This window comes from Phycodurus eques, chromosome 1 (assembly GCF_024500275.1).
Source record: "Phycodurus eques isolate BA_2022a chromosome 1, UOR_Pequ_1.1, whole genome shotgun sequence".
Lineage (NCBI taxonomy): Eukaryota > Metazoa > Chordata > Actinopteri > Syngnathiformes > Syngnathidae > Phycodurus > Phycodurus eques.
The window spans coordinates 10307518-10319562 of NC_084525.1; the positions used below are offsets into that span (position 1 = coordinate 10307518).

Sequence of the window (12045 nt, forward strand, 5' to 3'; positions counted from 1 at the left end):
TATTTTATTTTTTGACAATTGTGCAAAAGACTGCGGAGCCCCCTCGCACTCTGGGACAATGTTGATTGTGCAAATGTTGCAGATACTCCTCAGTCAGTGTGCAAGTGGTGCAGATGCTACTCTGGCATGAGTGGCCAGTATTGGTCAACAACAGATATGCAGGTAGTGCAGCGTGGCGAGACTACTACAGGAGTGCACGAGTATGTATAATTGGCCCGACAGAAATGTGACAACAAACTCAAGACAAAAAAAATGGTGGCATGTTGCAATGGAATTGTAGGTTAGCTGTTTAAGAAGTTGATTGCAAAAGGGAAGAAGCTGTTGGAATGTCTGCTAGTTCTAGTTTGCATTGATCGGTAGCAACTACCTGGCGGCACGGGGGCCGACTGGTTAGAGCGTCAGCCTCACAGTTCTGAGGACCTGCCTGTGTGGAGTTTGCATGTTCTCCCCGTGCCTGCATGGGTTTTCTCCGGGCACTCCGGTTTCCTCCCACATCCCAAAAACATGCATTAATTGGAGATTGTGGCATGACTGTGCGTGCGAATGGTTGTTTGTTTCTATGTGCCCTGCGATTGGCTGGCAACCAGTTCAGGGTGTACCCCGCCTCCTGCCCGATGACAGCTGGGATAGGTTCCAGCACGCCCGCGACCCTAGTGAGGAGAAGCGGCTCAGAAAATGGATGGATGGTAGCGCCTACCTGAGGGAAGGAGCTGGAAGAGCTGGTGACCGGTATGTGGAGGGTCCGAGAGGATATTGCACGCTCTTGTCCTAGTTCTGGCAGCGTGCAAGTCCTCAAGGGTGCGTAGGGGGGTACCGACAATCTTTTCAGCAGTTTTGATTGTCCGTTGCAGTCGGAGTTTGTCCTTTTTTGGAGCAGCACCAAACCAGACTGTGATGGAAGAACACAGGACTGATTCTATGACCGCTGTGTAGAACTGCCTCAGCAGCTCCTGCGGTCGCAGGAAGTACATCCTCTGCTGGCCTTTCTAAGGACGGAGTTGATGTTGATCGCCCACTTCAGGTCCTGAGAGACTGTAATTCCCAGGAACTTGAAGGTCTCGACGGTTGACACATGGCAGCTGGACAGCGTGAGGGGCAGCATTCATGCCACACACTTTTATTTTTCAAACAACATGAACAACAGCTTTCACTTTATCATGATTCAACACTGCAAAATAAAGGGTGAAAGTCTCTGTGCGACACATAAATTACAATAATGAGATAATGATGTTTTTTAGTGTAGCAATAAACGGGTCTTAATAAGAATGAAGCAGCAAAGAAGAAGAGGATCAGCTCGTTGGTGCAAGATTACAAAACTACAGTGGTACCTTGACTTGCAGGTTTAATTCATTCCGAGGCAACACTCATAGCTCAAAACACTTGCATCTCATGTCATCTTCCACCAGTAAAATGAAAGGAAATGCCATAAAAAAAGAGTAATTATTTTTTAACATATTGTTTCATAAGAAAAATAGCATTGTACATTATTTTACTGTCTAAAAACATACAGTTATAATACAAATAAATACAATGTAAAAACAATTAAACCGTTTCAGATCTAATTTTTAATGCTTTAATCCCATGGACATTGTTTGGCTCCCTCTGGGCCAACAGGGGACAGTGTCATACAGGTAAATTTGATAGTGAACCACAAAGAAGACTAAACTACATCGCAAGCATTAAGAATATATGCCTGTGCATATTGTTACATTTCCCGGCTACATGTGTTGCTGCACTGTTTGTATTTAATAGCTGTTGTTTAAAGGTTTAAAAGTACCACAAGACCCATGGTAGTTTTGTTAGTGTATGCGTGTATGGAACTTTGCATGTTGTGTTACCATTGTGCTAACAGATTTGCATAAAGTAAAGTTATGTTATGTTGGTTGAATCTCTTTTTGTTTTATGTTTACATTTACAGTAAACTTCAATTGGGAGTGGCAATACAGGTGAAGTTTTAATCAAGCATCTTTTTTGAAGAATTTTTCACTATTTGCCATACTGCTACTTGTAAAGTTTGCTGCCGCTATCTAGCGGTTGTAACTCAAATCATTGTTTGCAACACACACACACACACACACACAAACACACACACACACACACACACACACACACACACACGCACACACACACACAGAGCTGAGCCATGGCTTGTATCTCGAAAAAAATTGTGTTTGGTCACTCGAAAGTGGAGGAATCAGTGTACATAAAATACATGTTCACCGTTTAAATGAAATTAAACGCCAATAATCTGTTCCAGCCAACAAAAACTATCAAAATTTGATAATAAAACATAATGAGAAAAAAAATAAATAAACTGGTTCTATAACCAATCCAAAAGTACTTCTTCGTACAGTTGTAGATTTATTCGCCGTTAAAAGCAAACAAGATGGTGATATTATAACTAATAATAGTATAACTAATAACTAATCCAATGCATTCCAATACGATGACTGATGATGATACGTTGATTATTGTTCCATTAGCCTTCCATTAGGGATATCAACTGTGGTAGGCAAAAGGTCGGACTTCTCTGTCCACTCTCTCACAGATCAATCAACCATTTCCGCCGTCAACAGCTGATTTTACTACCTGTGCTGACATACCACTTCCACAGATCCACACCATATGACAAGCATCGCATAATGATACTCAAGGTGATAGACTATCGATTCTAAGTAGGCCTATGTGCAAGAAACCGATGGCATCAACACTAAACGCTGGGAACAGCCAAAAGTCACAAGAACAAGAGTACGTTACACTATTCGGGCTTATTGACGCTGTCAACTCTTTTCCTTTATTCCTGGTCATTTAGTGGTTACCTTCCACTACAACATGGTTTCCAGTTGACTCACTGTATCAGTCAAGATTCTTGGATTACTACTTTACATTTTTATGAATTGCTGATAGCTGCTAGCCCCTCCAGCACAACACTGACAAAAACAACCATCCAGGGCGGACTGACACCAAACAACCAAGCTCCCGGTGGACCCTCGCTATACATCTATTTAACGACTTGACTCATCTAACGCTACCTCACACCCGAACTGCCACCATTACTGCAAATAGCACCACTAAATTCAACGCTGTGGGCTACGATAATAGATAACGATACTGCCACCACTGTTGCTAACATCACTCGGGCACTGAACTACAGCCACAACTACTGCAAACCAATTTTTTTCACTTCACTGGAGCGGCGGCGTCGCTGAAGCTCGCTCGTATCTCAAAATGTGTCAAACGAAAAAAAATAACACATTTAATTTAATAACAAATAAATCGACCGACAACTTGTAACTTGAAAAACCTGTAAGTTGGGGCACTCGTAAGTCAAGGTATCACTATAAAGGAAAATTGAAAAATGTAAAAAAAAAAATTGCAAAGTCAGCAGTCTGACTCGTCTGACAGTTCTCCCTGCTGTGTCCAGTGGTTCCTTCTCTTCTTCCTTTTTCTCTTCCTCTCTCCCATGAGCATGGCAGCCAGCACCGTTATGACGAGAGTGACGGTTATGATGAGTACGGTGACAGTCTCAGCGATGCATAGTTCTGTGTCCACCTGGGTCAACCGGTAGTTGCGCAGCACTGCGGGCTTCCCACACGTCAAATTGAAGTAATCGTCCAGGAAGAGTCTCTGGATGCTCCGCAGCTTCCGAAAAACTCTTTGCAGGTCACAATCACAATTCCAGGGATTTCCCTCCAGCAGGATATGAGTGCTGTAGGTGTGGATGCTCAGGAAGGTCTTGAAATATACGCTGGTCAGCCGGTTGTGGGTCAGGTTGAGGAGGGTCATGCTGGTGAGGGGTTTGAAGACGCCCACCTGTGTCTCGTTGATGTGGTTTCCGGCCAGGTTGAGGCGCTCCAGTGAGCGCAGCATGGAGAAGATCCCGCTTTTCAGAGACGTCAGTCGGTTGCCCTCCAAGTGCAGATGACGCAAGCTGCTCATGGAGGCAAATGATCTGACCTGGATGGTGCGGATGCTGTTGCCGCTCAGGTTCAACCTCTGCAGGCTGTCCAGGTGCATGAAGCTGCTACTGTCCAGGCTACTCAGTGAGTTGTGGGCCAACTGTAGTTCCCGTAGGAAGGCCAAACCAACTGAGAAGCCTTTGCCTAGGGTGGAGATCCGGTTCCCGCTTAAGTCTAGCTTCTGCAGGAACTCCAGCTGTGAGAAGGCACCATCCTGCACCACACTTATGTTGTTGTTCTGCAAAAGGAGCACACGCAGTTTGCGGTTCTTGTTGAAAGACTGCTCAAGGATGATGGCAATCCGGTTGTCGGACAAGTCCAGCAGCTCTGTGGTGGACGGGATTCTGCCAGGCAGCTGAGTGAAGAAGGCTCGTGAACAGATGGCGAACCTCAGATCCCCATGACAGTCACAACCCAGCTCACACCAGTCGATGTGAGACTGGGAGGATGCGACTGACACAGCCAGGAGGAAGAACAGGAACTCCCTCATGGCTCCGCAAACTCAAACTACAAGAAGAAACAATATATTTCTTAAAACAGCTTATTTTCAAAAAGTGTTAAACATTATGGTAAATGGTCGTCTGTGTGAAGAGAAAGAAAAAGGACGTTATTAGTTCAAAAAAGTTGCATGATGAAACATGCAAAGGATAAAGCTTCAAAGAACACCCTTGCTAAAGACAGATAGATTGATAGATGGAGGCTTTTGTCTTACCAGCAGCTGCTCGTCTTCCTCTGATCACCGTCGATATCCAGCGGGCAGCAGGTGGAAAGTGTACATGCTGGAAGTGAGGGAGGTTTGCGGTCACGAGGCTGGAAAATCTAATGAGAGACACCACAAAGAGGGTGGAAAGACACAGCAGCGAGGGGAGGAGAGCTAGTCAATTATTTACCAGGCTGTGGGACGACGGGCCAAGCTGAAGGGGGCGGGGCGGGGTGGGGTGGGCGGGGGATGTGTTTTTTTTTTTTTAGATTTAAGGAAAAGTGGGCCACAGTGCAGAATTAGAAGGCCTTATTCAATTGATTGCAAGAAACTCTTGATCACTACCATTTCATAAATATATAATATAGAGCGATTTCTGCACATACTTTATATATGTGCAGAAATCTCTCTCTAGAATTTGCATGTTCTCTTTGTACTTGTGGAGGTTTTCGCCAGCATTCCAAAAACATGCTTGGTAAGTTAATTTAAAACTAGTTGTCAGTGAATGTGAATTGTTGTTTGTCTGTATGAGCGTTGCGATTGGCCAGCGACCAATTCAGGGTCCACCTGCCTCCGCCCAAAGTCAGCTTGGATAGGCTCCAGATCACCCGTAACCCTAATAAGAAAAGGCGCTACAGAAAATGGATGGATGTCAGAAATTGTCGGCCAATACCAATTAATATGACACATAGCTAGCTGGATTAAGCAAACACTACTAACTAACAGTCGTGCTACAGAATGGCTAAAACACCAAATAAAATGGTTGCTTTGTACATGGATGGTGGACAAAGAACAAGGGTGAAAACTGATGGTTAGAACTCTGGGATTCCTGTGTGGAGTTTGCCTGTCCTCTCTGTGTTTGATTGGGTTTTCCCCAGGTATTTTGATTTCCTCCCAAATTCCAAACACGTTTCGCAGTTTAATTGAAAACTCTACATATCGAATATTGTTTGGTACACCACTCCAAATCCCCCCTCCCCCGGCCCCTCCGTCCACACACACACACACACACACACACACACACACACACACACACACACACACACACACACACACACACACGTGGGTGCAGATGTCAGATTGTTTACTCTCATCTGTAGGATGACGCAGGATGTATCAGATAAATTGCGAGGAGACCTGTTGGTCACCAAGCGAAAGATTACATTAATACCGTCCAAATCCACGGGCCAGATAAAGCACTCTGCCGCCATGTGGAGACCCATTTTGTACTTGAACACATGTTCAGTTTGGCCTTAAATTAACCATGGGGGCATTTTAGCACTTAAGGAGGACATCATTCAGCATGACTTGTTTGTTTTTAACACAACTGTAGTCAGAATCAGAATCAGAATCATCTTTATTTGCCAAGTATGTCCAAAAAACACACAAGGAATTTGTCTCCGGTAGTTGGAGCCGCTCGAGTACAGCAACAGACAGTCAATTGACAGAGAACACTTTTGAGACATAAAGACATTGACAAAAAACAGTCACTGAGCAATAAAGGGTTGCTAGTTATCTGGTGGCGGCACGGTGGCCGACTGGTTAGAGCGTCAGCCTCACAGTTCTGAGGACCCGGGTTCAATCCCCGGCCCCGACTGTGTGGAGTTTGCATGTTCTCCCCGTGCCTGCGTGGGTTTTCTCCGGGCACTCCGGTTTCCTCCCACATCCCAAAAACATGCATAAATTGGAGACTCTAAATTGCCCGTAGGTGTGACTGTGAGTGCGAATGGTTGTCTGTTTGTATGTGCCCTGCGATTGGCTGGCAACCAGTTCAGGGTGTACCCCGCCTCCTGCCCGATGACAGCTGGGATAGGCTCCAGCACGCCCGCGACCCTCGTGAGGATAAGCGGCTCAGAAAATGGATGGATGGATGGATAGTTATCTGGTAATGCCAGATAACTAGCAACCCCTTTATTTATTTATTTTTGACAATTGAGTCCTCTAGCACTTAGAGCAGATTGAATGACTAATATAGCAATCGTCCGGTGCAATGACCATTGTGCAAAGGGCGCCGAGACTTCAAGGAGTGTATGCAGTTTAAAGTGACAAGTAGTGCGATAATCTGGGACAATGGTGATTGTGCAAAGTTGCAGATACTCCTCAATCAGTGTGCAAATGGAGCAGATGCTACTCTGGCATGAGTGGCCAGTATCGGTCAACAACAGATATGCAACTAGTGCAGCGTAGCGAGACTACTACAGTGAGTGCACGAGTAATATAAAATTGGCCCCACAGAAATGTGACAACAAACTCAAGACAAAAAATTGCCAGCATGTTGTTATGGAATTGTAGGTTAGGTGTTTAAGGTGATTGCAAGAGGGAAGAAGCTGTTGGAATGTCTGCTAGTTCTAGTTTGCATTGATCGGTAGCGCCTACCTGAGGGAAGGAGCTGGAAGAGCCGGTGACCGGGGTGCGAAGGGTCCGAGAGGATTTTGCACGCTCTTGTCTACGTTCTGGCAGCGTGCAAGTCCTCAAGGGTGGGTAGGGGGGTACCGACAATCTTTTCAGCAGTTTTGATTGTCCGTTGCAGTCGGAGTTTGTCCTTCTTTGGAGCAGCACCAAACCAGACTGTGATGGAAGAACACAGGACTGATTAGATGACCGCTGTGTAGAACTGTAGAACTAATCTGTTCTTGTACAGAAAAAATACTTTCTTTCTGTCAAATTTCCTACATTTCTTCATTGATTCAAACCATTTCAACTTCAACACCTCATTCAGGACATCCGGGCCACTTTTCCAAAATCCCCTTTTTCCACACACACACACACACACACACACACACACACACACACACACACACACACACACACACACACACACACACAACATTATCGTAAATAAGACTAGATTCATCAAAAACATTCCCCATCATTCAAATTCCAACTTCAAACTGTTCAGCTCATTCAAAAGATCTTGGGGACCATTTTCTACATTCCAATAATTCCCACATTTCCCAAATACTACACTTTTTTTAACCATAAAATTTCCAAACTCTGACATATTTACAAACTCCTTCACATTTGTTGACTGATTCAAAACATTCCAACTTCAATTCTCACATTTTACATTTCAACAAGTTAATAAATTCCACACCCTTTTAGTTCAGCGTCATCTTTTTAGTATTCACACACAATTTCTACACAGATTGCATTCGCTCGTTTTCTTTGCTTCCCAAAGAAAATCAACAGTATTTTTTTTGCTGTGTTCTCTTTGTAATGAGGATGAGGAAACAGGTTTCCCGCTCCAGCTAGCTATCGGATGTCTGCAGGGTTCCAGTTTCACTGAGTCAACCTGAATACAATGAGCACAATGGCAAGTCAGTGACAGATTTCCGGCAACACAAACAGCACAACATATCTGCTCCGCGGCTGCATTTGGCTCACTTAGGAACCGTGGCCGCCGTCTAATGGCAGCGATGAACAAAAGGAGGCGAGAGACAATCATGAAAGTATTTGATTGGCGAGTACATCATAACTCACAATTCCAGAGAGCAGTGGGATTAGAGGAAAAAACGAATGAAGACGTTAATCCACGCATAGAAGGATTACATCTGTGTTCTTCTCCTTTGGAACATTCAAGTCCACATATCTTAATCTAGATCACTTTCACACTCCAGCTGGGTGGCGCTTTCTGTTCACTGCTTCTCACTGACAGAAATATGAAACTATCAAGCCTCTTCCAAGTCTTCAGTAAAAATGTGAACTGTTGATGGAGTGTGCTGTTCGGTTATTCAGAGAAGCCCCTCTCTCATCTTGAATTTCCGAACGTCCCCTGTGTGTACGCTAACACGTATCAAGATAGCAACCCGAGAAAGAAAGTGCTGAGGAAAATGGCGGGGCATTTTAGATGGTTACATCTGGCCAGGTACTATTTCTAATGACTATTGCTAAAATGCCAACATGAAAACAGTTGGTATGCTACCATATAGAAAGATGAGGTATGTTACCAAATCCAGAAAAACGGCCACTATTTTCTTTCCATTTCGCTGTGCCAGATTTCCAGCACTCCAATTTAGCGGGGGTCAACCGAAATCACTTTTCCCTCATTTTGTTTTTCACGCAAGGTAATCCTTGTTCTTTCCCAATGACGCTGTTGGGACATCCCTTTACTACCTCATTTTTGAAAGTTTTAATTAAGATGACATTTTCTGTGGTTCTGACAAAGATGAAAATGTTCCTCGATTTCGGTGTCCAAAATCATACGGTCACAGGATGACAATGACAATGCACTGTCTCTTGGTTTGGCTCAGAAAATGAGACGGCTCAAGCGGACGCCGCCATTGAAAAATCTGAAAATGGTGTGTTTAAACATCACATTTTCATCTCAACTAATAAGAAACATCTGGGCATTTTTCGACCAAAGAGTCAAGGTTCTGGTCATTTTATTCGTCTTTCTATCCTCGATCCAATTATACAGTGTATTTTGACGTATAAGTGGTTCGGAAACTTTTGTAACATACCTACATATAGCAAGCAGCGCTGTACCTAAAGGAGTTCAATAAACGAAAGTTCATTTTCATTCAAGTGTGCCGGATTTTTGTTATGGACTTCCAGGACGCACTATATACGAGTCTTCACATGTCGGAAATGAACGCCATATTTAACAACCGCCATTTATGTTTAGTTCAGTTACACTGCGTAAATGTGAGTGAATGTGTTCTTTGGTTGTTTTGGAATGCAGTACGTAATTGTAAATATCGATGAATAGGAAAATTATTATTCGTATCAGAATGCTTGAGTTAAAACTCTGCGCGATCACAGGGGGAACTATGAACTGAACTAGTTCATTTTTGGAACGGTGAATTGAACTGTGGACTAGTTCGCGTAGAAAATGAACTTTCCCAGCAATGAAAATCCCAACATAGCGACATTAAGGTACAACGGAAGTGAGCGCTGGGACTCCCCAAGACTGTATAATTCGTCGCCCACTTCCGGTGTGCCTTGTTGTCGTTTTGTTAGGAACTTGATGTGTGTTGTGTGTTGTGTGTGTGTGTCTGTCTCGGCCACTCTAGAAAACACATCAAACACATTCACGTCACAACATCTTATTTCACGTCAGTGGGGACGAGTTCACCTAGGCTAATGTGTCGTGTTTGTCTGCACACGGCTTTCTCCAAACATTATCACAAATATTCCCATAATTTTGCGTTTATTAGCACAACAAATGGAACAGAACAAGAACACGTACTCCTTGTTCAGCTTTTTAACTCACAGCACTGTGACGTGTAGTGATCAGTAAGCCAGCAGGGGGCGCAAAAGACCGGTTTTAAAAGCAAGAGAAGGTTAAGGGCTATTTGAGCACAAATGAAATTGCACACAGAATACTTCAGAAATTAAACCCTTTTAAGTTTAAAAACGGCCTTTACGGAATCTTGCAAAAGTGAGTACACCCCTCACATTTAAAAAAATATATTTTGTTCTATCTTTTCATGAGCAATGACACATTTCTCCGAGGTAGTCAGTTGACAGCTCGTGAACCAGCGTAAATGTACTGTCCCCTCAAAATAACTCAACACACATCCATTAATGTCTCATCAGCTGACAAAAAAGGGAGTACTGGTAGACCCCTGTAAGTGGAAAAAGTCCAAATTGGGACCGATTAGCAATTTCCCCGCCCGTGTGACTGGTTAGTGTTACAAGGTTTCAGGTGTGAATGGGGAGCAGGTGTGTTAGATAGGGTGATATAGCTAAACAAAATATTTACACAAATGTGAGGGGTGTGTACTCACTTTTGGGAGATACTGTATGTATAAACTAAAATAATTACTTGACTGCACAATGATGCATATTGTACAAACGGCCAGCGTGTCTGCGTCACAATTCTGAGGTTCGGCTTTGAATCTCGGCTCCGGACTTCCTCTGTGAACATTGCGTAGGTTTTGAACGGGTGTTCTGGCTTCTGCCCACATTCCAAAAACATGCATGTTAGGTTAATTGAAGACTAAATTTTATGTTCACAACAGCGATGGGGTCAAAAGCAGAGGTCAAATTTTGTCAATACGTCATGGCAACAAGACGATTCTTCTTATTCTCTTCTTAACTCATTCACTGCCAGCCTTCCCAGTTAACATAGATATTTGACTTCTAAAGCCGGCAATGGCAATGAATGTGTTAAGTACAAAGGTTAAAAGTACAAATGTTTTTTATTTACAATACTTGTTTTGATAAGGAATGATGGAATATTTCACATCTATAGACCCTGCACTGCTAAGTACAGTAACAAAGTATTTGGGTGGGTGGAGATTGCACCCCTGGAAGTGTCTGGGCATGTGACAGACAGAGGTGTTAACAAAGGGGACAGTGGCGCAGCGTGGCGGTTCCTTGACGCCGCTTCCATGCCTCTCCTCTGATCCAACGTGGCATCTCTGACTCAGTGACAGGAAGTAGCTCCTGGTGGCACTGGTCACCACCACAGGAGGCCCTAATGCCAGAGCAGACTCTGCCTGGTGCTATCCTGGACCTCCAAGAGTTAATTAATTAGGGTCTACAAATGTGAAACCAATCCTTGAAAAAAAAATAATCATTATAGATAGATACATATGTCATAGTTATGTTGGTGTTAATGGTTCGGTTGCTGTTTGACTATTTTGTTTAATGTTATATGTGTTAATATTTCGCTTCAACGTTTGGTTTGGTTTGTATTGTTTTGGGTGCAGTCTTTTGAGTTTCTTTGCATGTTGAATTGAGTGAACTGAATGCAGCTGAACCTAATGGAACGACTGGAGACGTGGACTGACAGCTGTACCAGCCAATCAAGTGGTGCAAGATGGCCATCTTGGCTAATCGCGACTGAGAGAAGGTCCAGACTCTTGCTCTTATTCTCACCCACATCCACTCTCTTTAGCAACCCGCTTCTTCCTGAACGATTAATGTATATTTTAATGGTTTAATTAATGTGGTAAAGTACAATATACTGTACAACATAAGACGCCTAAACAGGATCATTATTTCATATGATCATATCATTATTATATGATCATAGGCGAGTTATAGCCTACAATAGTCTATGCTATATGGTATGATTCTCAACCAGTGTGCATTAGTGTGCCATGAGCGCTCTTCAGGTGTCGTGGGAAATTATAAAATTTGACGTGCTCTTGTACATCCAATGAAGAAACATTTTATCATAAAGGAAGTTCACATTTTAAGAGGCGTATTATTGTACTGGTATGTGTGCAAATATTTTGCACTCATAATAAGACCTCAGTTTAATTATTTATTGATTACTAGAGAGTCTGAATATACAGTTGGATTTGGTGGGGATTGAGCGCGTGGTAAGACTGTGATTACTGCAATAATGCAGTGTAACTACTACTGCACTACTTCTTATTCCTCCCCCACTCCTTCTTTGTTTGTTTGTTCAGCATCTAGGTCAAGGTTGTGTTC

The 12045-nt window shown here is 43.3% G+C and overlaps 1 protein-coding gene across 2 annotated transcripts; it reads right to left on the reverse strand.

Annotated features, from left to right (window-relative positions):
* Positions 1 to 674: 674 nt before the first annotated feature.
* On the reverse strand, positions 675 to 7106 carry LOC133403272 (insulin-like growth factor-binding protein complex acid labile subunit). 2 transcript variants are annotated; one of them, XM_061678083.1, is made up of 3 exons: positions 7036 to 7106; positions 4672 to 4778; positions 675 to 4466 (listed from the first exon to the last, which is right to left on the reverse strand). In XM_061678083.1, the coding sequence occupies exon 3, from the start codon at positions 4447 to 4449 to the stop codon at positions 3382 to 3384; it is 1068 nt and encodes a 355-aa protein (XP_061534067.1). In that variant the 5' UTR covers positions 4450 to 4466; positions 4672 to 4778; positions 7036 to 7106; the 3' UTR covers positions 675 to 3381. The 2 variants fall into 2 exon arrangements, with proteins under 2 accessions (XP_061534067.1, XP_061534159.1); XM_061678175.1 differs by lacking the exon at positions 7036 to 7106 and adding an exon at positions 4850 to 4870.
* Between the last annotated feature and the right edge of the window lie 4939 nt (positions 7107 to 12045).

Bases quoted from the DNA above. Each gene is read 5' to 3' on its own strand.
- LOC133403272 (XM_061678083.1), bottom strand. From the start codon at position 4,449: ATGAGGGAGTTCCTGTTCTTCCTCCTGGCTGTGTCAGTCGCATCCTCC.